Raw genomic sequence first — 27,992 nt, 5'->3', positions numbered from 1 at the left:
AGTATTTTAGGATTACTGTGGTTGTTTCTTCCTAAACAACAAACAACCTTTAAAAATCAATGTAGAGAATTCCCTGGCTGGCCAGTGGTTAGGACTCTACGCTTTCACTGCCTGGGGCCCAGGTTCAATCACTGGTCAGGGAATGTGCAGTGCGACTGACTGACTCACTAAAATGCTTAAAAAATATTTCTTTAAAAAAAATCAATGCGAAAACCATCCCTAGCTGGCAGGCCTCACAGAAGAGGTTGAGGGCCAAGCTGCAGGCCAGTCTGTCCCCTTTGCTCACCTGCCACACAAGCTTTTCTTTCTTGGGGAGAAATCTCGTGTTTGTTTAAAGCTGCCCAAGTTAAGGCAGAAATAGCATATGGGTCAAATGACATTAAGTTTTAGGTAGTTCTAGATTCACCAATCAAGCACAAAATACAGACACCTAACTTCTCCCCACGTCTGCATAGGATACCATCGCGTACCTTGGAAAGAAATTCAGGTAGTTCTCAGCATGTATACCCTGACAGCCTCCTCATGAAGGGACATACATAGATCCATCCATACACACACACACCCCCCCAACCCAGGTTCTAAAAGAATAAAACAAAGTTTATTTTAAAACTTTATTTCTGCAAAGCCAATCAAGAAGTGTTGGAGGGAAAAAGTGTAAAAGTTAATTATTCTTGCATATTTAGGAAGAGCAAGCACTTAGTTTGAGAAAACAAGGACTTAAAATAGTTGAATCAAAGGCAGTACCCTGCTACTGTATTTTAAAACAATGGCTGATGATCTTTCTTAAGCAACATTCCTTTCTTCCCTAAAAGCTACAATATGATACAGTACGCAATAGCTCACTTGAAAAGTGCTAGGATCAGAAGGTAAAGAACGCCATATGCCACCCCACTTAGACTTTCTACTATACAATGCCATTTTGGCGCTTGATAAATCAAGCATTTGTGTAGCATTACATTCAATAGAAACGTTTCTCATACTTTGGGTTTAAGATCCTTGCCCCTCCAGTTCCGATGTTGTGACATCTGACTCTTCATCATTGTAAATATTTTCAGCCTGGAGACAACCAAATAAAATCAGAGGTAAAACTCCCCAAAGATTTTACAAGACTATCTAAAAATAGCATTCACTAGTTCTATCCAGATTTTAGCTGTCACTGGCCAGCGTGATTTAGTGCTGGAAATTAAATGTGGACACATTTTGGAGTAAAACTTAGTTTCCTTTTTGTTTTACCCCCAAAGACCAATAAATTTCATGAGGAAAAGGCACGCCAGTGTTCTCAAAAATTATTTGCCAGCATGTAACTCCACACACACACCTAGCTGCCCATGCACTACTACTTATTTCAGTTATCCATAAAAGGTGTTTTCCAAAAGCATTTCAGACACTTCGACGGAGTGATAGTCCTGAAGTGCTTAGTGCACATCACCACAGAACTCAGTATCTCAGTGTGAACGCACTGATGTTTCCTCCCGTATCCTTCATGCCTATGACATATCAGACACTGGACATGGAGCAGTGATGCCAAGAGCCCAGCTGATAAAGGGCGTAACGATCATGAAAATCGGAGCAGGTGCTATGTCTACATCAACGTGCACAGATTTCTCCCAACCCAACAGGTGCATATTGAACTTAAAGACTGCTGTTAAAATGGAAAAAGGTCTTTTCAGACTTTCTATAAATATTTGATATAATATGTACCTAAATGTTTGATATATGTCTATTACATTACATCATTAGTAAAATCTCTCCAAGATAGTCATTGAGGAAAAATAAATACTTTAGGCTCACCATTTGCCATATCTGCATGATGTTATCCTCGGACACCGAGCAAATGACCCAAGGCTCATTGGGGTTCCAACTAAAATCTGATATCTTGGCGGTGTGTCCTCCATGAATAAACTGTTAATAAGAAGAAAAAAAGCCTTGGTTTCATATCTCATGTTAGAAGTTAGTTTTTAGAGCATCAGTCTTGTAACAGGTCGCTGAACTGCAGTTTGGAGTGAGGGTGGTACAGGCTTAGTAAGCCAGCCCTCCACCACTCTTGATTTTGGCAACTTCCAAACCCTCCAAAAAAGGTGATAGGATAGTACAACGAACGCCTGGATAACCATCACCTAGGTTCCCCAAATACTATTTCGTTAACACACCACCTGCTGAGCCACCATAAAGTTGCAGACAGCACACCTAACCCCTAAATACTTCAGCCTGCATCACCAAAAACAAAGGACATTTTCCTTCATGACCACAGTGCCATTTCCATAGCTAATATAATTAACACTAAAATTCTGCCTCATTAGCAAATATATAGATACAAATATTCAAGGTCATACATTTCCAGGATGTCTTATGTTATACATACTCTCCTAAAACTGGCCAACCTGGAGTCTCCTGGTTCTTCTGTGGCCCCCTGAAAGATCCCCTTCTCCCCCTTACTAATGGAAAGGCATACTTCTCAGCCATCCTTCAATCTCTCCAAGGCACACTGCCCCAAGGCTGGGGAAAAAAAGAATTCTTGGGACTCCAGAAGGTCCCCCATAAGACCTAAACCGAGGTATTTGCTAAGAAATGCTGAAGCGGGCAGTCTTACTTCCTGCACTGGGCTTTATTCATCTTAGAATTAAGATTCAGAAGAAACAGTTCTTGGGACTTCCTTGGTGGTCCAGTGGTTAAGACTCCGTGCTTCCACTGCAGGGGGCGCAGGTTCGAGCCCTAGTCAGGGAACTAAGATCCCACATGCCACGCGGCGCGGCCAAAAAAAAAAGAGGACTTCCCTGGTGGCACAGTGGTTACGAATCCGCTTGCCAATGCAGGGGACACAGGTTCGAGCCCTGGTCTGGGAAGATCCCATGTGCCGCGGAGCAACTAAACCCGTGCACCACAACTACTGAGCCTGTGGTCTAGAGCCCATGCTCTGCAACGAGAAGCCCGCACACCACAACAAAGAGTAGCCCCTGCTCACTGCAACTAGAGAAAAAGCCTGCGCACAGCAACCAAGACCCAGTGTAGCCAAAAAAAAAATTAAAATTAAAAAAAAGAAACAATTTTCACATGGAGAATATGAATACTTTGTTATGAACTGGTAAGTCACCCTTCCTGACAGAAAGTCAGATTTGACTTTAGTTTGACAGTGAGATCTATCTCCACCAATTAGGTTATATGCAATGTAACTATTTTACCTAGTATAAAATGGGATAAACAGCTTTTAAATATAGTCATAAAGGGGACATAAGTGAAAATCCTTTCAGACCACAGGCTTGGAATATATACAGGAGTCATTAAATCAAGACATTGTTATATTTAAATTCTTGTTAGTATCCAGTTTACTACACTTAAATGTCCCTTGATTTCAGACTCTCATGAAAAAAGCAGCAAAATACTAGTGGATTTTGTCAAGGCCCATGAAACTGTTACAGAGACATTGTACAAATACATTGTCCTCTCCCTGCAATATCAAAAACTAGCAGGAAACCTTAAAAACATTATACACTAACTGCAAGGATCAGTCACAAAAGACCACATACTGCATGATTCCTGTCATATGAAACATCCAGAACAGGCAAATCTAGAGAGATAGAAAGTAGATTAGTGGTAGCCGGGGGCTCACAAAAGAAGACTGGGAAGTGATGGTTAAGGGTACAATTTCTTTTTGAGGTAAAAAAAAATATTCTGAAATTGACTTGTGGTGACAGTTGTCCAACTCTATGAACATAGTAAAAATCACTGAAGTGTATACTTCAGTGAACTGTATGATCTGTAAATTATATCTCAGTAAGCGTTAACAAAGTAAAAAAAAAAGAAAAAAGTAAAAATGGTTGGTAGCAACACCTTAGCTAAAAAAAGACTTAAAAAGTTTACGAGGCCCTGCATCACAAAACAGACTTCTCAAATTAAGACACCCAATACAGAATACAGCATTTAGATGCTGTCATCTGTCTATGGTAGCACTTTATTGAGAAATACTATAAGCAGCAGAAGTATTAACACTGAACGTGCTAGTACGTCAGGCACGGTAACACACAGGGCAAGGAGTAAGGGGGTCTCGGATGGCCATACTATGTGGCATCTAGTGAACATCTTCTGTGTGCAGGGCTCATCCTCAATGGCCTTCTTTACCTTTTAAAAGTGGTGGGCAAAGCCCAAGCATTCCCAAAATTAGTACTGGCCTAAGAGCTAAATATACGTTACAGAGGAACGAGTGGTTATCTGCCAAATGACTGGTGGAGATAAATGTTGAATTCAGAGTGAGGACAAAGAACCATTACCAAGTCTGGCAATGAATCATAGAAAAGTGACCTGAAGTGTACAATGAAGGACTCAGAGTCAGGAAGGATGAGGACAGATACCACCATGCAAACCTTCAAAGGGCCAAGGAGATGCCAAGATAATTTAATTAGGAATGGGAGGAAGATGGTGGGCACTGTTGGCATCAACAAGATCGAGGAAGCATTCATTTTTCTGAGCAGGGAACTTAATCAGGTCATTAAGTTTTTCCATACTGTTAGAAAGTGTTAAGTATTGCTAATTGAATATCAATGCCCCTCACCCCCAAACCCTCAGAAACATCATAATTGAGAGAATCAGTGAGAAATTATTATACACTATTTTTCCAGGAGCCTAAATTATTCTTAGTGAAACATTGGTAAAACCTACTGGGCTCTATTTACTATTTTCAATAAATGTCAAAACTCTATCACAATAACCTCCAAGGCCTCCAATTTGAAATCATCTTCAAGAGCTAGAATTTGAAGTTCTTGACTCATTTTCCAGATACATGAAACAATGACAAATAGTCCAGTCTGCATATGACATTTCATCTTGCATTAAGAAAAGCCAATATATACCAGGAGTTCTGGAGGCCCGTCTTCTGCATCTTCTGCTGATTGTTCTTCTCCAATTTTGCTATTGAGAAAGAACACAATGCCTTCATTACTGAAATTCTTCTAGCATCTATGTTTGCAAAGCCAGCATCAGCCCACAAATCCCATCCTAAAACACACACTCTAAAAGCAACTTACTTCTCTAGTGTTATCGGTTAGAGTTTTTGTATTAATTATTTGGTGGGAGGGTGTGGTGCTTACTTCCTGGAAATGGTAATAAGAGCCGTTCATAACTGAAGCTGAAGAATAGTAATTATTGTTAATAAATATTAACTTAAAATTCATTCACTATTTTAACTGAGGTGTTTCCTGCATTAGGATTAAAAGGTGAAAAGAATATAAAATATCTACAGAAGAACTGATGCCCAGTCCCTACACTTCACTCTTAAAGCCTTTTTCATCCCAGGAGTGAAATACAATTACACATCAGTACTGTAGATGTGTCTAAAGATATGACAACAAAACAACTTTAACTATGGAATATATAAGCCAAGGAAAGGTTAAGTTTTAATTTTTTCTTATCTTAAAAACGTCAATTTGTAGAATTTGCTGCCAGCAGTTCCAACAGTGAAATCACTCGTTACACACCAATCATCAGCCCTGATACCTAGGTACACAGGTGGACTTTGCTAGTAATAGCTGCTTAAAAAAAAAAAATACAGCCAAAATACACAACTTTCCATGTGCTAGACTTTTTCTTTCCAATAAAGCTAATCGAACAAGCCAAACACATGGGACTGCTAGACAATTATGTTTCTCCTCCCACTGTCAGGAGAACAATCGCTAACATCGACCATTTTAATCCATAATTTTATCTAATGTATGCTTTTAACAGCAAGCAAGACATGAATAAACTTTAAGAAGAAATTATACAATGCCTGCAAATTTATTTACGGCACCCCTAAAGACAATCCAGTTGCCAGGACATCAGACTTTCAAACCTTGCTGCACCAGTTCATACAACACTGTAGTTTTTGTTTAAGGTTTCTAATTTTACTACTAAAATTGTTTTCAAGTTAAAAAAAAAATCACTCAAGTGTCTGTTTTAAAGATTCTCTACATTTTCAAGCATCTATCACAGCCAGAGTTTGTTCCATAAGAACACAGAACATTAGATGTTTAGCAGTTTTACAACACAAGCATTTTATTCTGCAGTGTCTCTATTCCATACACTGAAAAGTGGGTCTACTGTCTCTGTAAGTAAGGCAGCCTTGACTAAAAACTTAGTCCACTTCAAAGCAATACAGGTAGGAAAGAAGTTATTTTCAGGAATTTAATGATTTAAATTTGAGATAAGGACATCTTACAGAGATGTATGTAACGGAACATTATTAATGGCTCTAAAGGCTCAAAAAAAGCAAAGGAGTCTGAAATTCTTGCAACAGCAACTCTGCAGTCAAGGAACTTTAAGAATTGGGAGCAACTCTTTACACAATGAGCGCCCAGAAGAACTTAAGATCTCTGACAGCACGGGCTGTGCTTATCCTGTTCCCAAGTTTACCCCAGCAGCTACACAACCCACAGCGGGAGCTCATACCTGCGAAGAGAACCAATGAAAGCACAGAAGAGCAAATGGTAAAAAACCTGAGAAAGACTAGTCCTGCAGGTGTAAGTGTGACCCAAGGAGACATGAACAGCTAATGTCTTTACCCCCTTCTACAGCAGAAGTGTTTTCAATGCCATCATTTTGATGTTGAAACACACATGCACCCCCGCCCCCTGACTTCAGTCCTAATTATCAATAGAAAAACAAAACTCACATATGCATAAATTTACTTTACAGTCCATTTGCTGATTCACTTCTATTTTATGGAACAGACTCTTCAGGAAGGTACTTAAAATTAATATTAGACTTATTAAACTGGGGTTAGCAAATTGCTCTTCTAGTTTATGAATTACTACATAATCTGCCAGATTAGCATATTTATGCAATTTCTTGTCACCAGATACCGAGTTACCTTAAATCCCACACGTTCAGGCGGCGATCAGTACCACTTGAAGCCAGAATAGTTTCGTTATGTGGAGACCAGTGGACCTAGCAATACATATTTGAAAATGTAAAGAATCATCCGTTCCTAAGTTTGTGGATATTGTTCTAATCCTTGACATTTTCCCATTTCGTGTTCTATACCCTCTCCTTGGCCTACAAGGCCTCACCCTCTTTGTTCTGTCCCTTCAGGTACTCTTTTTTTTTTTTTAAAACACCTTTATTGGAGTATAATTGCTTTACAATGGTGTGTTAGTTTCTGCTTTATAACAAAGTGAATCAGTTATACATATACATATATCCCCATCTCTCTTCCCTCTTGTGTCTCCCTCCCTCCCACCCTCCCAGGTGGTCACAAAGCACCGAGCCGATCTCCCTGTGCTATGCGGCTGCTTCCCACTAGCTATCTGTTTTACGTTTGGTAGTGTATTTATGTCCATGCCACTCTCACTTCGTCCCAGCTTACCCTTCCCCCTCCCCGTATCCTCAAGTCCATGCTCTAGTAGGTCTGTCTTTATTCCCGTCTTACCCCTAGGTTCTTCACGACCTTTTTTCTTTCTTAGATTCCATATATATGTGTTAGCATACGGTATTTGTTTTTCTCTTTCTGACTTACTTCACTCTATATGACAGACTCTAGGTCCATCCACCTCACTGCAAATAACTCAATTTTGTTGGACCATCTCCTCAGCTTTCCCCCAGGAAGGTCATACTCCCCAACACAAGGGAACTCAGCTAGGGGTCCAAATAAACTTATTCAGCCCCAAAACCATCCCAGAAGCTTTTAACATTTTCAATGAAGTATATTTTAGCCTATGCAAATCTCTGTTTTAAACCACATACAAGATATTTTTCACTAGAGGACCCACCATGCTGATATACCTTAAGGGAAGAATCTCTGGATTTCACTTTTTAAAATTTTATTTACTTATTTTATTGATTGATTGCCGTGCCACACCGCTGATCGCAGTTCCCCGACCAAGGACTGAACCCAGGCCATAGTAGTGACAGTGCCGAATCCTAACCACTAGACCACCAGGGAACTCCCTTCACTTTTTAAACTGATCCTATTTTGCAAGGTTTTTTCCTTCTACTTCTGAACTAAGAGTTTCTAAAAAGATCCAAGTTATTTCTCACTAGTTAACTTACATAGGCGAAGAGGAGCTTTCAAAAATAAAAAACAGGGATTCCCCTGGCAGTCCAGTGGTTCGGACTCTGCGCTTTCACTGCCGAGGGCGTGGGTTCAATCCCTGGTCGGGGAACTAAGATCCTGCAAGTCACGAGGTTTGGCCAAAAAAAACAAAACAACAACGAAAAAACAATGCCCACTGACCATGATATAAAAGAAAAAAATTTTTTGATTTCCCTCTACCAAAACGTTACTAAAATCTGACAGATATCAGAAAACTGTCACATACCTGGAAAATTTCATCTTTATGAGATTCGAAGGTATGGAGTTTCAATTTTAAATTACGCAGATCCCATAAAGCTACAGTCTGAAGAAAAATAAATGAAAAGGAATTCATTTATGCATTTTACATAAGAATTTTACAATATTGCAGTAACAAGACCACTGGGTTTGTAAACACCAAGTATGCAAAAACTTAAGAAACCTTATCCGCAGAGCCAGTTGCGAGAATGAACTCGCTGTAGGGATTGAACGACAGGCAATTGACCTCAGCGGTGTGCGCATCAACCAGGTGGCTCGGCTTGGAGGTGGTGTTGGACCTGGTGTCCCATCTAAAACACAAAGGTACAAGCAAGGCACATAGCACACGAGCAGGCTGCTCAACCCGACCCAGCCTCTCTCCCCAACGCTCGGCGCCCACACCAGCACCACCCCGCGCCACTGTTCTCTCGCTAACTCGCCCCTTCAGGGACACCAACCACGCAGAGTTGGACTTCCAACCACGCAGAGTTGGACTTCCAACCACTAACTGATATGTGCTAAACCTGCGCAAAACAAACTAGGGCTATTTCTGCTTTCTTGTTCCTTACGTTCCTGTCTGGATTACCAGCTATTTCAAGCGTACACAAAATACTACATAAAGAAAATAACAATTTGATACCTACAACCTAGCCTTGTCAAATTTCCGTGTTTTGCTTTGTTTGCCTCAGATATTAGCTTATGAGATAAAAAGCATTCCAGGCAGTTGAATGCAGCCCCGTGGCCATGCCTTGATGCAATCACTCTCTCCCTCAACTTCAATGCAAACCACCCTGATCCCAATTTTGATACATACCACTGCCCTAAGCATGTTTCTTTGTGTGTACATACCTGTTTTCCTTTCTTTTTCTAAATAAAAAGTTGTGTTCAACCATACAGCACAGTAACTTTTATGTAAAAAGGCCATACCTACTTGCAGTTTATTATGTCAATTATACCTCACTAAAGCTATTTTTTTTCTTTTTTTTGAAGGCCAAGACATAATTACAAAAAAAAGAAATCAAACCACAGGCCACCACAATCACTGATGGCCATTCAGGACACCCATATAATGAGACCCCACTGAATTTTCCACCTTACATCATAAGTTTCTGATCATCAGCAACAGATCCAAACAATGATTCATGCAGCAGGTGCCAGGCCACATCCTCTACAACAGCCGAGTGGCCAGTAAAAATCGCTTTAGCATCCACAATTTTGCCTTCCTTTGGTCCTGCATTAATATCCCACAGACAGACAGTCTGAAGAAGGAACAAAACAAGTTATAAGATACTGAATTTAAATGCTAACACCTTATTTAAAACACCTTTATTAAAAACAAAACTACTTAACTATATAAAAGTTACAAATAAACACGAGGAGGAAATATAAACAAAAGTAAAGCTCCATGAACAGAAGAGTGTATTGGTACAGCTTCCACAGTCTGAGATGCAGAGGGCAAGGAAGATACGGTGTAATGGGGACAGGAAGACAGCATGGCGGCAGGCAAGAAATTCAAGATAGAGTTTCCACCTACATACATTCAGTCAAGTATCTAAAATTCACCCAGATTACACAACACAACACTGACAGCCTGGTGTTCGGTATCTACTGAACAGAAATGCACATCTTAAAACTTAACGCTGGGTTGGGAGACTGGGAATTAAAACTAAAATATGCCTCTTAAAAAGCAAAAGCCTTTGGCCAAGTCTCACTTCATGGCAGAAACCACTACACACATCGGGAAGTGCAAAAGGTGAATGACCTAGGAACCCCTATGAGGCTACTGGAAGACGCCACAGGGCCTGCCCACACCTCAAAGATCACAGATCAGCAGGCTCTGGGAGTTGAGTCTCTTCTTAACATCTCATCATAAAAATAGTTGAGAAAAGTCTTAAGTTTCTATGAAAAAATACTGCAAGCTATAGCGCAATGATTCTCATCTCAATGGTTTAAAACAAGAGGTAATTCCATTAAGCTATATTCGACCTAATTCCACTGACACTAGTATCAGCTTCATCTCTTTATAAATCACTTTTTTTACCTGAAAGGGTTTCTGTTACATAATACACATGGCCCTTAGTCTCTGTTGGTACTTGCACAATGTACATGCACGGAACAGACGGAACGTGTGGAACTCTTGCCATCACCTGTTCCTCACCTCAGAAGGATCCTGGGAACATTAGCAAGATCCCTGGCATATGTGGAGCCCTTGGGAAACGTCAGCTATTAATTATGACTAGCAACTCCCAGCCTGGTGTCTTCAAAAAGTACTAGCAGTTAAGTTCCTGAGTATAACCCATCCTCCCTGTTGGGAGGATGTTCACTTTGAGGGAAACAAAGGAAAGCTTCCTTCCAGAGAACTGAGGTAGACCCTTGCTTCCCGGCCTCCCTTGGAGCATGGTTGCAAGAACATGACATGGGCTCAATCATCTGACCAGGTCTTTGAATTGTGAACAGCAACAAAAGGAGAATCTGTTCTGATGATTGGGGGGCGGGGGTGTTACATCCACTTTCCAAGGGTGGCAAGAATGACATCCTCACTGGCCTAATTTGGGTCAACGACCCGGCCTCCTCTCTTTCCCAGACCATTTTCTAGCCGCCACAGCACTTCTGTGAGCTACCCTACCCAAGGCCCTTCCAATCAATTACTTTTCTGTTTAAATCAGCCAGCACCATCTTTGCAGCCACCAAGGAAAATAGTTATGGAAGTTCTCAAAAAAGTAAAAATGGCACTACCACATGATCCAGCAATCCCACTTGGGTATTTATGCAAAGAAAACGAAAACACTAACTCGTAAAGATATCTGCACCCCCATGTTCATTGTGGCATTATTTACAATAGCCAAGACAAGGAAACAACCTAAGTATCCATCAATGCATGAACGGATAAAGATGTGCTGTATATACGCAATGGAATACTACTCAGCCATAAAAAGAGGAAATCTTGTCATCTGTGACAAAATGAACTTTGAGGGCAGTATGCTAAGCGAAGTAAGTTAGAGAAAGACAAATACCACATGATCTCTCTTATATATGGAAACTTAAAAACAACAACAAAAAACAAGCTCACAGACACAAAGAACAGATTGGTGGTTGCCAGGGGTGGAGGGTGGGAGAAATAGGTGAAGGGGGTATACATTTATTTTTTAAAAACAAATTAAAAGAGATATTTTTTAAAAGCACTCAGAAAATGCCCCTGAAGAATATCCTTAAAAACAAAAAATAAAAATAGTAAAAATTTAAAATTTACAAAAATGTAGAGAAAAATTATAGAAAACAAAACAAAACAAAACCATCAGCCAGAGTTGGTTTTGGTTGTTTGTAACTAAACAATCTTGATTGGGCCAATTGCCTACTTTGAATATTTCAAAAAGCTGAACAGAAACTGCAATTAACAGACAAATAAAGAAGGTCTGTGATGTGACAGGCCCTGTTCTAGGTATGGGGATATACTAAGGAAGAAGGCAAGTAACCTTCTCTCACAAAGCTGACATAAAACGCTAACTGTGGCCAAGTTACATGAGCTTTCAAAAGCTCCAGAAGTCTACTCTCGGCTTGTACTTGGAGTCATACCAGACACTTCAGGCTTACAGCATGGGAACCATGAAAGAAAATATGGGGCTGTTAGTGGCAAGAATGCTACAAACGTTGATCTATAATAAATTAACAAAATCACTTTGCATTTGTGTGGTACTTTTCATTAATTAAAACACTTTATATTAAAAGATGCCAAGGCAACTCAACAGGGAAAGATTGGCTGGGAAAGCTAGATAGCCACACACAGAGGATGAAGTTGGACCTCTACACCTCACACCATATCAAAATGGATCAAAGACCTAAATATAAGAGCTAAAACTGTAAAATTCTTAGAAAAAACATAGGTGTAAATTTTTGTGATGTTGGATTATGTAATGGTTTCTTAGATACGGTATCAAAAGCAAAAGTGACATAAAATATATAAACTGAACTCAAAATTTAAAACTTCTGGGCTTCAGAGGAAATCATCAAAAAAGTGAAAAGAGGGCTTCCGTGGTGGCGCAGTGGTTGAGAGTCCGCCTGCCGATGCAGGGCACACGGGTTCGTGCCCCGGTCCGGGAAGATCCCATGTGCCGCGGAGCGGCTGGGCCCGTGAGCCACGGCCGCTGAGCCTGCGTGTCCGGAGCCTGTGCTCCGCAACAGGAGAGGCCACAACAGTAAGAGGCCCGCATACCGGGGGGGGGGAAAAAAGTGAAGAGACAACCCAAAGAATGGGAGAAATTTTTAAAAAATCATATATCTGATAAAGGACTTGAATCTAGAATATATAAAGCACTCTCAAGGAAATACAAAATGAAAATGGACAAAGGATTTCAATACAAATTTTTCCAAAGATGGTACAGAAATGGCCAGTAAGCACATGAAAAGATGCTCAACACCATTAGTACATATAAGTCAAAACCACAATGAAATACCACTTCACACCCACTAGAATGGCTATAATAAAGACAGACCATAACAAGTGTTGGTGAGGACATGGAGAAACTGGTAGCCTCATACATTGTTGGTAGGAATGTGAAGTGGTGCAGCTGCTTTGGAAAAGTTTGGCAGTTCTTCAAACAGCTAAACATAAAGTTACCACATGACTCAGTAATTCAACTCCTAGGTGACTACCCAAGAGAAATGAAAACATACCTACACAAAAACCTGTACAAAAATGTTCAGAGTAGCAATACTCAAAAGTAGCCCCAAGGGGAAACAACCCAAATGTCTACCAACTGATAAATGAATAAATTGTGGTATATCTATATAATGGAATATTGTTCAGCCATAAAAAGGGATGAAGTACCGACACTGCTTTCACATGGATGAACCTTGAAAACATTAATGCTAAATAAAAGCAGCCAGACAGAAAGAGCCGCATACTATATGATTCCATTTATATGTAATATCAAGAAAAGACAAATCTATTGATTGAAAGTAAACTAGTGGTTGCCAGGAGCTCAGGGAAGGAAGGAGTGACTGTTTAATGGGTATGGAGTTACTTTTTGTGACATTTGATGAAAATGTTTTAGAATTAGATACTAGTGATGGTTTCACAACTTTGTAAATATACTAAAACCTACAGATTGTACACTTAAAAAACAGTATAAAAAAACCCAAAAAAAACAAAAAACAACTAAACTAAAATGTAATTTATATTAATCAGGCCTCACAAACACTTTAAAGAGTCTCCATTACAGAGGCCCACTGTTAAATAATGGGACACCTTTTGCCCACTTTCCTTCCACTCTAAGGCTGCTTCAAAAGAGCTTTGTGGAATTCTAAGGCTCCAAAAGGGCAATGTGATAACCATTTCTCTAAATCCTGTGGAAATGTTATCACAACAATCAGTATTATCTTAGAAAACCTTTCATCTATTAGTCTCCATCAGTGCAGAGCTGTCCGTGACACAGTCTTTAACTCTCAGTGCATGAGTAGATTAGGAAGAATAGGTTTCTCACATGGTCGTCAGATGCACTTAAGAGATGTCCACTCAAATTAGAATTCCAAGAAAGACCATAGCCTTCCTTTTGGTGGCCTCTTAACCTAAGATCAGGATTACATTCTCCACTTGGGTCTAAAAAAAAAAAAAACAAAAAAAAAAAAGGAGGAAAGAAAAGAAAAGAAAAAAAAAGAAAAAGAAATACATTAACTACTAAGTGATTATCTGTTTATCAGAACTGGTAAGAGCAAATTCCCACTCCTGAGTGAGCCGTAACATTTATCATAATGCCTGGAAAAGCACCACACACAAGCAAGGACTTGGTTTCACCCACGACCACCCTGAAAAGCTGTTCTCTCTGCTTCCCTGAAAAGCTGTTCTCTGTGCTTCATTTCAAATACTCAATGCAAACCAGGTTTCGTGACCATAAAATGACTTGTTCCTTTGCAAAACCTAGTACTAAGCTCTAACACAAAATACTGAAAACTATACCAGCCCACAAATTTACATGGTGACAACCCACCCCAGCTCCAAGTCCAGTTTTAAGAACATTTTTGTGAGGAAACAGTTAACACAGCAGGTCTGGCTGTTCAGTCCTTGCATGTCTCCAAGGTAGCCTGCAACCATGACTGACCTAGCCAGCCCCTGGGAATGTGACTCTCACAAAATTCTTCATGTCGCCGTCTGATGAAGCTGTGTATGCCCAGAGCAGTGGGGCATGCTGTGGCAGCTTGTCGAGACCTGTAGGATTGTTGAGCAAGATTCATGATGCATCTGGCTTCACTGCTGGGGTCCTGAGTTTCCCTTACCATGGCTGGTCACAGAGCAGAATGTACCTGTGTGACCAGACCTCCATAAAATCCCCAGACACTGAGACTCAAATGGGCTTCCCTGGGCAGAGATATTTATGCCCCTGTGGTATGTGGCCCCAGAGGAGAAGGATTCACAAGACTATGCCTGACCTCTCTGGACTCTGCCTGATGTGTATCTTTCTCCTCCTGCCTTTGCTCTGTAACCTTTGCTGTAATAAACCTTAGCCAGTTTTTATTCCCGTTTTTCTGCTCTATATCCTTTGCTCTAATAAACTTTAGCCAGGAATATAATAACCTGCTGTGAGGTTCTTCTGTTAAATCACTGAACTTGGCATGGTTTTGGGACCCCTGAAACAATTTCTAAACCTTTAAAAATTAGAGTATACTAGTTTGAATGACGTCAAAGCTATTATCATTTTGAATCAAGAAGAAGGGTCAAGCAATGGTCTGACTTTATTACTACATACCTGGTTTAGCAGGGTGCTTTGTATAGTCAAAAACCAGCACGTCAGAAGACGGCGTTTTTGTAGCAATGATGTGAGGATTCTGCGGCATGTAACGAGCACGGTTTACTTCTCCTTCGTGGTTAATTTTAATTTCACATTCAATTTTTCCTGTTACAGAACCAAAGCCACCAAATTCTAATGTGAGAAGAAAGAAATAAACACATACACTTACGATTAAAATTCACAAGTCACTCAGTTTAATCAACCTGAGATTTTAATCTGACAGAATACAACACAAATTGCCAAGAGAGAGGGAGAGAGGGCACGCAAGAACACAAAAATATAGGCTCGCTTGTCACTTGGAATTAATTTATTCTCGAAGCCCATGTGAATTGGAAAATGTTGATACCTATTTTATGCAGTTCAGTTCCACCTTGGACTTAAAACATTTAAAAATAAGCTTCTTTCAGTTGTGAAGATGATGTAATTATTCACGAAAATTCAAACAACCACACAATTAACACACCTCAGCCTTTTAGTTCAAATACAACTCATTTGGAAGTGCTGAAATTAGAATTGTATTTTAGGTTTCATTAAGACAGGTTCATCCTCAGGAGTATGAACACTCCTTGAGTCTAAAGTCAAAAACATCCTCATATCGGAAATCCAACTAACACCCACTCAATCCCAAGACAGACAGGCAGACAGACAGACAGACACACACACACACACACACGTACGTCAGTTCCACCAGAATCCCTGAACACATTCAATCCAGTTGAACATGTCGGTTCAACTGCTAGTGGAGTGCCAAAGCTAAAATGAGTGGGCTAACCTCCCTATCTGGTGTAGGAATATGACTACAATGTTAAATAGTTACTAAAAAGGCCTTGGGAGAAAAAAAAGGCCTTGGAAAAGTGAGAAAGCCACATAAAAAGTGTAACTTCGGAGCAGAAGCAAGGTGATAGCAGAAAGAATACAAGTAGAGAACATCTAAGCAGATAAGAGCAAACAAGAACATGTTCTCTTTTGTGCTCGTAGATACAAATCTGAATTAGTTGCTGACTTGAAAAAATTCGGAGGCTTCACATTATAACTGTTACTTCTTCCTGACCTATATCTCTTCTCCTTTGCACATTCCTTTTCAGCTCACCCTGTGTCTCAGGTCAAGTAACACTAACTCAAATGCCTAATGAAACCAGGCAGGTAACAACTAAAACAGACTGGCTGGGGCCTGGCGAAAACACACCGAAAGCAGTAAGCCTTTTCTCAGTTTCAGCCAGGCCCTGCTATGTGGGAATGCTCAAGCAACACTAGCTCCCATGCCTTACTATCAGAATTTAGCCATTCTTGGGAATTCCCTGGCGGTCCAGTTGTTAGGACTCAGTGCTTTCACTTCGGGGCCCGGGTTTGATCCTTGGTTGGGGAACTAAGATCCCGCAAGCCACGGGGCCGGGGGTGGGGGGATGGGGGGAAGAATTTAGCCATTCTTCTCTATGGCAAACACTGCTTACTATTTCTGAGGCTCAAAGTCATAGCCCATTTCACACAACAACTCTCACACAACCATACGCAATCACCCATTTCCCTCTTAGCACTTCCCCTTCCCATCGAGTCAATGGAAGAAAATGCCTCAGCCTTTCCAAGACACCCCTCCTGATCCTATCACCTGCCACCACCAGAGACCCTGCTCCAAAGCTGCCGCTTTTATATTTTCAATCTCCCACCACCGTGGACCCCAAGGATTCTTTCTCACCCTTCTGCTACAAAGATACTCAAGTTTCCAAATTCCTTTAGTGAAAACAAACTGAACAGCTCTCCTTTAATAAAAGCTGGGCTTCCAGGTAAGATTTACTGTGTACACAGGGCTTTGTTTTCTCAAACTCAAAAGGAAAAGCTTGAAAAATCACTATCTTAATGACAATAGTATCCATTAAAAATACCATAACTGAAAATTTTAAAAGGCGTTAACTGTGAATTACTGTAGTCACTTGTTAGAATGTAATTCACTGGACAAGTTACTAATAACAATATCTCCATGTATCATGCACAGAGACTAATTCTTAAGCTGAAAGTCCAATTAAGTACATAGTTTAGGACTAACAGCCATTAAAATTTTTCTGATTACAACAATATTTACAGAAATAATGCATAAGGTTGTAGGGTAATGGACTATGAATTGTGGAAGTGGTAAACTGAGTAAATCATTTTGGAAAAGGTTTATATTATTTTAGGTTGACAATGAATATACCACACAACTCAGCAATTCCACTCCACTACATAAGTTCTCCCACGTGTACGAGGAGATGGAACAAGGATGTTCACTGAAGCATTGCTCTTAACAGCAAAACACCCACACAGATACAATCCAACTGCCCCTTGACAGAAGAATAAATTAAGGTTTAAGCATAATGGAATACTATACGGTTGTTAAAAGAATGACCTAGGCATTTACATAGTATACACAGACAAAACTGAATGAAAAAAGCAAACTGCAAAACAACATTATGTATGTTTATTACTGTATGAATAATAAAAAATACAAATAGTTGAAAACGGCACACTAATTTCAGGACCGTGATGAATTCTGGAGAAGCAAGCAAGGAGGAATGGAGTAGGGGTGGCAAGACTTTAGCTAAAAAGTAGAATTTTATTTTCAATAAGAAAGCTCTATTCAACCATTTGGGGCTGTGGGGAAAGCACTAACCCAGCAGGTCTGGTTGCTTAGCCCTCACAGTTCTGACGGACACTGGGCCCATGACTGACCCTTGACCAACTCCTGGGACCATGACCTCAGAATGTTCTCGATGTCACTGATGGGTTGATTTTGTGGGGTACATCTGAAGCAAGGGACCATGCTATACCAGTCTGTCAGGGTTGCTTTGCACAAATATCAAGACTGATAATACGCACCTGATTTCATTACGGGGGTCCCGAGTTCAGCTGTCATGGCTGGCTGCCAATATGATGTGCCTACAAAACCAACCGCCATGAAAGATTGAGACCCTGACCCTCGAATGGGTGTCCCTGAGCAGAGATAGTCCACACTTGTCCCTGTCGTTTGCTGCCAGAGGGAAAGCACATCCTGTGTGGCCCTGGATGAGACTTGTGCTGGACCTCTGTAGACTCCCTGATGCTTATCTTTTTCCTGCTGCTTTTGTATTTTTCATTGTAACAAACTTTAGCCATGAGCATAATCTGCTGAGTCTTGTGAGTCCTCCTAGCAAAATCACCAAACTTGGGTGGTTGTGGGAATACCAAAACAGGGGGATGTATGATTGGATTGGGGGATGGGAGTCAACAGCTTCCATAAAAAACCCACTATTAACTGTTTGGTGTAAATGCCTCCTGACTTTTTCCTATGCCTACACCAACACATATTCTTACTGTTACCAAAACAGTTACTATAATCACACATACCAGTTACTCACTTTATTTTGGAAACCTTTCCATACCAGTGCATACAGATTTATCTCCCTGTCTGTGTGTAAAATTCAAAGTTAGGTCATTCTTAGTAACTGCTGCACAGTATTTCAAACATACCATAATGTGTTTGACCAACTTCCTATGAACTAACATCTGGGTTGCTAGGTTGAGCCTAATTTTTCAATCTTGCAAATACTGCTACTGTAAAATCCTTGTGCACATGTGGGTGAGTAGTTCTGTAGGATAAAGTCCTAGAAGTTAAACTGCTGGGCCAAAAGATATTAGTACAACGTTTTAATAGCATATAATTAGAGGCCTATTCCTTGACACCAATGCTGGAATATATGGTATACCTACCACCCTTCTCACTGTCACAGTGGGAAGCATCAAACTGTGCATCATCATTCGGAATATGGACTCGAGCAACCACAAGATGATTCTGCTCATCAGATGTGTGAGTCCCCAGCACTAGCCAATGAAGGGCATAATCCTTTCCTTCTGGTCTGTTTAGGAAAGAAAGAAAGTCATACTAATCCTTTAAGAAATCAGTTGCTAACAAATCCAGTCCATCACCCATCCCCATGTTCATAAATCATGACTTATTGCCTAAAAAAAAATCTTCAATTTTAAATACACTAGTTGTTTCTGGTTTCCGAGTAAGAAGCAACAAAGTACAACGGAAAAAAAAAGTGCTGAGTCAGAAAAACTGGGTTTAAATCCTGGCTCAAACTAAAATTAGTTATACGCAATTCCTTAAATCACAACTTCCCTGTGGGCCTCAGTTTCTTCACCTAAACAACAGGTTATGAGTGAAAATGGCACTACGTGAAAACCCCTTGTTTATATTTACGGTGCTTAAAGCTTATAAAATAGGCATTCTCATTTTTACGGGAGAGGGGAGGTGGGTCTTTGTTACCCTATTCTGTGGAAACTCACTTTGTGGCTGAAGAAATCACTGATACCTCTTGGCACCCTGGTCCAAGAAATGATTTTGCATCTGCATCTATTAACAATGCTTAAGCAATGATTCTGCATCTGGATCTATTAACAATGCTTTCCCATTTGTACTATCTAGAAGAGCAATTTTCACCTGTGTTCCATGGTCCCATCTCAGTAAGGAAGGCTGAGAAGTAAGGCTCTGGGCCCCAGCATCAGACAGCCTAGACTATCTGTTTCTAAATTCCAGTTGCACAAAGGATTCAGTGGTTTAGAAAAAAAGGTTTGTGGGTTACTTCTAGGCATGTAATTTATTAATAACTGGGCTTCCCTGGTGGCGCAGTGGTTAAGAATCTGACTGCCAATGCAGAGGACACAGGTTCGAGCCCTGGCCCGGGAAGATCCCACATGCCACGGAGCATCTAAGCCCGGGCACCACAACTACTGACTCTGTGCTCTAGAGCCCGAAAGCCACAACTACTGAAGCCCGCGCGCCTGGAGCCGGTGCTCCGCAACGAGAAGCCACAGCAAAGAGAAGCCCGCGCACCGCAACAAAGAGCAGCCCCCGTTCACCACAACTAGAGAAAGCCCACGTGCAGCAACAAGGACCCAACACAGATAAAAGTGAATAAATTTATTTTTAAAAATCTATTAATAACTAAAAAATACAAGATGAAACTTTACCAATATTTGGCTTAGGGTAAAAAACAGCAATAAATACACAAAAACTCCAAGAAAAGAATAAGGCAGCCATGGCTAAGCAACAGCAGTTTATTTGAAAAAAGACATGGGTCTGAGTCGACGTGCATTCAGTGACCAAGAATACGACGTGGCTATCAAAAAAGATAATTAATTTCATCTGAGATGAACTTATATAGGGAAGAAGGCAAAACACATGAGCATTCACTCATTTTTAACTGGAAAAACTACACTTAGAAAATTAGGCTCTAGCAATGTACTTTAGGAGGATTTGGACAAAATGAAACCTTTACAAGGAATAGTGGCTTAAAATGAAAGGGAACCTAAACATATCTCATGAGAACCGTTTGAAAAGAAATAGGAATACTTGAGAGAAAGGAGGCAGCACAGAGCAATGTTAGGACTGACATAAAAGGAAGAAAGTGACTTCTTTTTAATGGCATTAAGCAGAAAAAACTAAGACCAGCAGGTAAAGTTACAGGTTAAACACGTCAATCCATCATATGACCTTTCTAAGGAGCAGGACCACAGATGGACTAGAGGGTCTGAAAAACTCCTTTTGACTCTAAAATTCAATTATTCTGGTTTCCCCTGACCCGATCATCACATAAGGATTTTTCTTTTTACTACAAATTCTTTCATCTCCATCATTAAAATACAAGCCTATTTTCCTGAGCCAATCAATATCTATTTTCCTCCAATACTGGATGCACCTAAGGCTGCAGAAGCACTCATTATAAAAGACCTTGTGGGGCTTCCCTGGTGGCGCAGGGCTTCCCTGGTGGCGCAGTGGTTGAGAGTCCGCCTGCCGATGCAGGGGACACGGGTTCGTGCCCCGGTGCGGGAGGATCCCACATGCGGCGGAGCGGCTGGGCCCGTGAGCCGGGGCCGCTGAGCCTGCATGTCCGGAGCCTGTGCTCCACGACGGGAGAGGCCACAACAGTAAGAGGCCCGCGTACTGCAAAACAAAAAACAAAAACAAAAACAAAAACAAAAACAAAACAAAAAAAAAGACCTTGTGCATTTTCAGTGCCAGAATCCTTTGACCACTTTAACTCTACTGCTAAGACATTCACCCAACAACCACAGATTATCACAAGGTTATTCTCAGTAGCATTGCCTGAAGCAGCAAAAGACTGAAAACAAATATCCATCAATAAGGAACTGGTGACATAAATTATAGTATATCCATAAACGGAATTTTATGGAGCCTTTAAAACAAAAGAACATATATATAAGCATGCTGATAGGAAAAAAGTCTCCAATATAAACTTCTAATTAAAAAGTCAAGTGAATTGGGAATTCCCTGGTAGTCCAGTGGTTAGGACTCCATGCTTCCACTGCAGGGGGCATGGTCAGGGAACTAAGATGCAAAGTCAAGTCAACAACTTGCTACCAGAAAAAAAGATGGAGGGACACAGCATGTACTTCTTCATGCCAGCAGGATGGATAAGAAATCACCAAACAAGGACTGCCTCCACTCTGGGTAAGGGAACTGGGAGAATAGAGGATGTGGAAGGGGGACTTATGCAGTTTTGTATCATCTGAGTTTGAATGTATACACAGGTTTTTAGGTAGAGAGTAAGTCTTAACATGTTTAAGAAATTATCCAATTAAGAGATATGAAATAATGATCTAGCAGTTTTGGAAAATAATTTCTTAGAAATACCTAAATAAAAAGTTTAAAGAGCCAAATCAATTATATGGATGATCACCTAAGTGAATTTAAGGACAACAGCTCAGAAAGTGCAAGTAATCATTCGGAAGCATGCTGTATGTAGGCAGAAGGCCAGCCTGATGAGGTTGAGTAGAGCCTATCTCTCAAAGAGCCAGGCTATAAGAGTAGCCAACATTTTTACTGTCCTACCTAGTGACGAAACACAATCACAGTCCCTTCATACCCTAAACAGAACCCTGCAAAGCACCAGACAGCCGTCCTCAACACCCAAGAATGCAGGCTGGCTGGCATTTTCTTGCATTCCCAGAGCCACTGCACGTACCACAACCAGATCCCACTTCTTTGCATGCAAAGAACACCATGGAATATATAATTTAAAGTATTTTCTGTTAAGTTCCTAAGTGTTAATATAAAAGTAATATCTGGGGGGCTTCCCTGGTGGCACAGTGGTTAAGAATCCGCCTGCCAATGCAGGGGACATGGGTTCGAGCCCTGATCTGGGAAGATCCCACATGCCATGGAGCAACTAAGCCCGTGCACCACAACTACTGAGCCTGCGCCCTAGAGCCTGTAAGCTACAACTACTGAGCCTGTGTGTTGCAACTACTGAAGCCCATGTGCCTAGAGCCCGTGCTCCACAATAAGAGAAGCCACTGCAATGAGAAGCCCACACACTGCAAAGAAGAGTAGCCCCTGCTCACTGCAACTAGAGAAAGCCTGCGCACAGCAACAAAGACCCAAAGCAGCCAAAAATAAAAATTAAAAAAAAATAAATTAAAAAAAAAGTAATATCTGGGCTGATATACACAGATCTATAAGGCTGATATACACAGATCTATAATTTTAAAATCTTTACGCAAAACATGTTATCGGTAACATTTTAAAAAGACTTCAGTATATTACTCAGCCATAAAAAGAAATGAAATTGAATTATTTGTAGTGAGGTGGATGGACCTAGAGTCTGTCATACCGAGTGAAGTAAGTCAGAAAGAGAAAAACAAATACTGTATGCTAACACATACATATGGAATCTAAAGAAAAAAAAAGTCTAGGGGTAAGACGGGAATAAAGACGTAGACCTACTAGACAATGGACTTAAGGACACGGGGAGGGGGAAGGGTAAGCTGGGACAAAGTGAGAGTGGCATGGACATATATACACTACCAAACGTAAAACCGATAGCTAGTGAGAAGCAACCACATAGCACAGGGAGATCAGCTCGGTGCTTTGTGACCACCTAGAGGGGTGGGATAGGGAGGGTGGGAGGAGGGAGACGCAAGAGGGAGGAGATATGGGGATATATGTATATGTACAGCTGATTCACTTTGTTATACAGCAGAAACTAACACACCATTGTAAAGCAATTATACTCCAATGAAGATGTTAAAATAAATAAATAAAAAGACTTCAGTAAACAGCATTCATTGAAATACAAATGGAAAAAGAGAGCTATTCCACCCTAACAAATGATTTCTGAATAGGAAAGGGTGGGAGAATTACCATCAGTCACCATTTACTGTGTACTCACTCTGTGCCAGCACTTAAACATGCACGATCTTATTTACTTCCTCAAGTGTAGGCTGTCAGAACCATGAGCACCTCCATTTACGGACCAGACTACTCCAGGATAGAGACTGACCAACTTGCCCTAATTCACAAAGCTAAGAAGCAAGGGGCAGAATTCAAACTCACGTCTCTAACTTTAAAGCCTCGGCTCTTTTCTACAGTTAGAGTAGGTCAAAAAGATCCAAGCCAATGTAAATCATCTGCTTAACAGGAAGACACAAAGAGTCAAATGCACATGATGCTCTAAACCAGAACCTCAATACCCTTAAGCATTTGACGGTCAAAGTTATAAATGTCAAGGATTAGAAACCTCCACTATTTAGTTCTTGGCTCTTCTTCCCACATCTGCCCATTTACATTGAGATTTTTGGGAGGCCCAGTGGAAGTCCCTAACTGTATGGAAGTCAATGTTCACATATGGAAAATCTGGCCATCATATGAAGAGTTTTATATGAAGGTAATTTACTCTTATTTTTAAAAGTTCTTGCAAAATCCCCTCTCTAGAGTTTGATTAATCCTCATTAAGTTATATGCTCACAATACTCAAAAATTAATACACTTTTAAAGTACAAAGGCACGCGCACCGCAACAAAGAGTAGCCCCCGCTTGCCACAAATAGAGAAAAGCCCGCGCGCAGCAATGAAGACCCAACGCAGCCAAAAATAAATAAATAAATAAATTTATATTAAAAAAAAATAAAGTACAAGGCCAAGTTCCTACTAGGAAAAGTGCAACTGTATGAGAAAGATAACCTAGTGCAGAGGTTGCCTCAACTCTGGGGCCACCTGGTTTGGGTTTGAAAGCCTGCTCCACCACTTACCAACTGTGTGACCTGGGGCATGTTATGTCATATCTCAGCTCAAATTTCCACATGATTTAAAAAAAAGAATGATAAAAAGTAATTATTGTACTGTTGTATTAAACCAAATAATAGGACATAAAGCTCTTCAGATGCGCCAGGCCCTGTTCTAAGTGCTCAATAAATGTCAGCAATTATTACCAGAGAAATTTTACAAAGAGGTGCAAAGAACACTCTTATAAAAACCAACAGCAACCTCAAAGTGTATCCCATACTATAAGCCAACACCACCACCTTTTCGTTGGTGAACTGCTGCTAAATTCTCTTCACCTTTGCCAATTAAGACGTATTCATCTTGGGGGCTGGTTACAAGGGTGTATTCACTTTGTAAAAATTCATCAAGCCACACGCTTATGATCTGTGCACTTTTCTGTACACATGCTATTTTCCCATAAAGTTATTAAGAAATCCATTAGTCTGGGGCCCAAAGAAATGCTAATCTATATTTAAGTCCAAGAAATGTCAAATATATCCAGTGCATCCTACATATATCCTTAATCTCACAACAGATTCTTTGTCCCCTTTTAACGCCACATTTATACGTCAGAAACCACCCCATAAATCGCTTAAGTCCTGAAAATAAAAATCACCTGCCACATCACGCAAGGTCTAAATTGATGACTTGCGTATGTTCTATGTATAAAACGCCAAAAAAAAACCCCTAGGAAATTCAAGTCAATAGTTAAATTTATGCGAAATAAAAGTTGCCAGAAACCCTTACTTAGTCACTTCAGGAAGCCACTGAACGGTAAGGCTCGGCCACTGAAGAGCATGGGTCATAACCAGGTCATACAGAAACGGTGTATTCTTCTTCCAGATTTTATATTCTTCATTGATGACACGCTCCTCCACAGTATCTTCAAACACTGAAATTTGGAGAAAGCCCACACGATTAAGTGGCTGAGAGGAATCGGAGTCACAATCTCCACTGGAGGTCACCTCAAGACGACCACACCTAATCTCCTCTTTCCCTTTACCTCTAATTTGGACACGAACAACCAACTGCTCTTCCAGAACGTGGAGAGAATATTAACACCAGGGAGCTTATTTTTTTGCACTTTAAAATCAATACCGCCTGCGTATACAAAATTGGGTAATTACACAGACAACGCAATTGCTTTGCAGGTTACAGCTGTTCGCACCTGTTCCAAGATGACGACCCGTATGTAGAGGACCTCCCCGACCCACCCGGCGAGACGAATCCACGTGTAGCAGAAACCCATCAGCCCGCTCCCTCCATCCCCCACCAGGAGAGGCCTCTGATCCCACGAAGCCCGCGTCGGCAGCCATAAGCCAGCGGGTTCCAGAATCCCCCGGACAAGGGCCGCGACCCCGAGGCGGTCGACGCGCGCGCGTGTTAGGAGGCGCCGTGCCCGCTTTCCGGCGGCAGAGGCCGCCTCCGCCCGGGGGCCTAGGGAGCGCCGCCGCTGGAGGGGGGTGGCGGGAGGGGAGGGTGGCGGGAAGGGGGCCCAACCCACGGCCCCACGCCCGGCTCCGGAAGTGCTCGGAGCCCTCCGCGCTGCGGCCCCGTCCCGCGTAGGCCCCTCGAGCCGCGCGCCGAGCCTCGCGCCCGGCCCCGCCCCCTGCTCCTCACGCCAATTCGCGCCTTTCGCCGGCGCGTGCCGCGGCCTCGCACGCCCGCCGCCCCCCGCCGCGCGCCGCCCCGCAGGGCCTCTTACTCTCTTTACTCGCCATCTTGCGTCGGGTGTTCGCCCCTCGCCGCCTCCTCGGACTCCCCTTGCTAGCCAAGAGCAGCCCAACCGCAGGCGCTCCTGCCTTTCCCAGGCACGTCACACACTTCTAGCTCTCGAAGCCTGAGCTCCGTCTTACAGCCTGGGTGCTCCCCAGACGCTGCGTCCTTCTCTCTCACCTCCTCCCCGCTTACGGGTACCGAGGTCTGAGGCGCTCTTCTCTCTCTCTCCAAACTTGGAACGAGACTTTTCAACCCGCGCCTCCCAGCCCGCCCAGGCAGCTGAGCGCAGGCGCATCCGCCCTGGGAAAAGTGAGAGGCGGTGGCGAGGCGGGCCTGGGAGCCGACGGCTTCGTCGCCTCGACCAATGACGTGCGGCAGGCAGGTTTCACGCGGCGTTCGGAGGCGGGCTTCTAGGGGTGGGCGGGGCGTTCCGCGGCAGGAAGTCGGCGAGGCGCAGGCGCAAGGACTCGCCCGGCGCTCCCAGGGCCGGCCGCGGGGGCGGATGGGGGCGCGCGGGGGTGGGGCGAAAGGAGGCGCGGCTTGCAAGCTGCGTGGGGGCTGCGAGCCCCGGGGCGGCGAGCCCTGAGGCCGCGGGGCGTGGCTGCTTGCAGCGGCCGTGGCCGTGGCGGTGGGGGTAGGGGGCAGGGAGGCTGTCGCCGCTTAGCCAAGCAAAATCTCAGAGCGAGAAAGGAAAATGGTTTCTAGTCTCGAGAGACTACTGTGCCCTCAAAGTCTCCCTGACAGTCGCGGGCATGCAATTCTCTGCACCCGAAAGTTCTTCCTCCAGCCGACTGGCCTTTTCTGGGGCCTGGTCGAGCCGAGGTAGGGTTTGTCGGAGGCAAAGGGGGCCTTTTGCAGAGGCCGCCGGGCCTCCCTAGTAGGCTAAACCTGCGGCCTGTTCAGGCACAGGCCGCAAACGCTCCGAAGCTGATTTGAATTACATTTTTGTTTGTTCACAAATTTGAGTCCTTCAAATTATGTTTGAGGCCTCTCGTACTGCGGGCGATTTTGTCCCTGCACTGGCTTTCTGGTCTCTGTCCTAGCCCCGGGCCCTGCTGAGTCATACTTGTCACCTGCGGGGGTCCCAGTGTAGCCCCACCCCAAGCTGGCGAAGCTGGAAAGAGCTGGGCACAGCTGACCTGCGCCGGCTTGCCGGAGGCTTGCTCTGCCCTGGAACTTGGTAGCCCCCAAGGAGTGCTCGGGGGTGAGGAGAAAGCAGGCTGCAAGGCCAAAAGGGAATGAAAATGAGAGCCAGGAGCAGAGGGGACGGGCTGGGGGGAGGTGGCCGAGGTGCCTAGTGCAAAGGGAGCCTCAGTCTACATCCAGACTCCGAGAGGCTCCCGCTGCAAAAGCACCCCCGCGCCGGGACACTTGCTGCCGTGATGCTTTCCAAGCACCTTCTTGCAAATGACGATGGTGATTCTGAAACGAAATCGTGCGGTTGCTGCTCTGATGTCCACTTTCATGATCGGGAAACGAACCCAGGCATTACTCTAGTCCGTGGCAGAACCACTCGTATTACCTTATATAGAAATTTACTGTCTGGTGTCTCTGGTTTCCGATATGGTACAATTCATTATTATAACGCTCTCCCTTTCATGTCAGCCTCAGGAATGTGACTGAAGCTGGGGAAGGGGGGAGCGGCTGGAGAGGGAAGAGGGTTGGAAGGGTGTTTAAACAATACAGCCCTCTTGTTCTAAAACACTGGTTGGTAAACGTTTTTCTAAAAGGAGCCAGATAGTAAATATTTTAGGCTTTGGGGGCAACTACTCGGCAGCGTTATAGCGAGAAAGCAGCCCTAGACAATATGGATGAACCTGGCTGTATTCCAATAAAACTTTATAGACACTGAAATGTGAACTTCATATAATTTTCACGTGTCACAAAATGTTCTTTTGATTATTTTCAACCACTTGAAAATTGAAAAGTCATTTTGAGCTCGTGGGCCATGCAAAATTAAGTGGCGGATTAGATTTAGATGGGAGGACTGTAGTTTGCCCACCGTGTTCGAGAATAATTGTGTCGTATAGCTCTGCTTCAATGGGAACTTCCTCATGTGCACAGTAAGAGAAGGCTTGGCAGACGATTTCCAGTCTCCCATTAATATATTTAACTTATTT

The 27,992-nt window shown here is 42.4% G+C and overlaps 1 protein-coding gene across 2 annotated transcripts; it reads right to left on the bottom strand.

The window, feature by feature from the left end:
• Positions 1–597: 597 nt before the first annotated feature.
• On the bottom strand, positions 598–26,172 carry RBBP7 (RB binding protein 7, chromatin remodeling factor). 2 transcript variants are annotated; one of them, XM_060137833.1, is made up of 12 exons: positions 25,859–26,172; positions 24,901–25,045; positions 18,799–18,944; positions 15,037–15,183; positions 13,777–13,892; positions 9,395–9,555; positions 8,481–8,607; positions 8,286–8,363; positions 6,839–6,915; positions 4,845–4,902; positions 1,792–1,902; positions 598–1,056 (listed from the first exon to the last, which is right to left on the bottom strand). In XM_060137833.1, exons 1-12 carry the CDS (start codon positions 25,872–25,874, stop codon positions 988–990), a joined length of 1,251 nt encoding a protein of 416 aa, XP_059993816.1. In that variant the 5' UTR covers positions 25,875–26,172; the 3' UTR covers positions 598–987. The 2 variants fall into 2 exon arrangements, with proteins under 2 accessions (XP_059993816.1, XP_059993815.1); XM_060137832.1 differs by having other exon boundaries at positions 15,037–15,210; positions 25,859–26,170.
• Between the last annotated feature and the right edge of the window lie 1,820 nt (positions 26,173–27,992).

The sequence above is a fragment of the Lagenorhynchus albirostris genome, chromosome X (assembly GCF_949774975.1).
Source record: "Lagenorhynchus albirostris chromosome X, mLagAlb1.1, whole genome shotgun sequence".
NCBI lineage: Eukaryota > Metazoa > Chordata > Mammalia > Artiodactyla > Delphinidae > Lagenorhynchus > Lagenorhynchus albirostris.
Note: the sequence above shows the minus strand (reverse complement) of the source record. Positions and strands in the feature narration are given on the sequence as shown.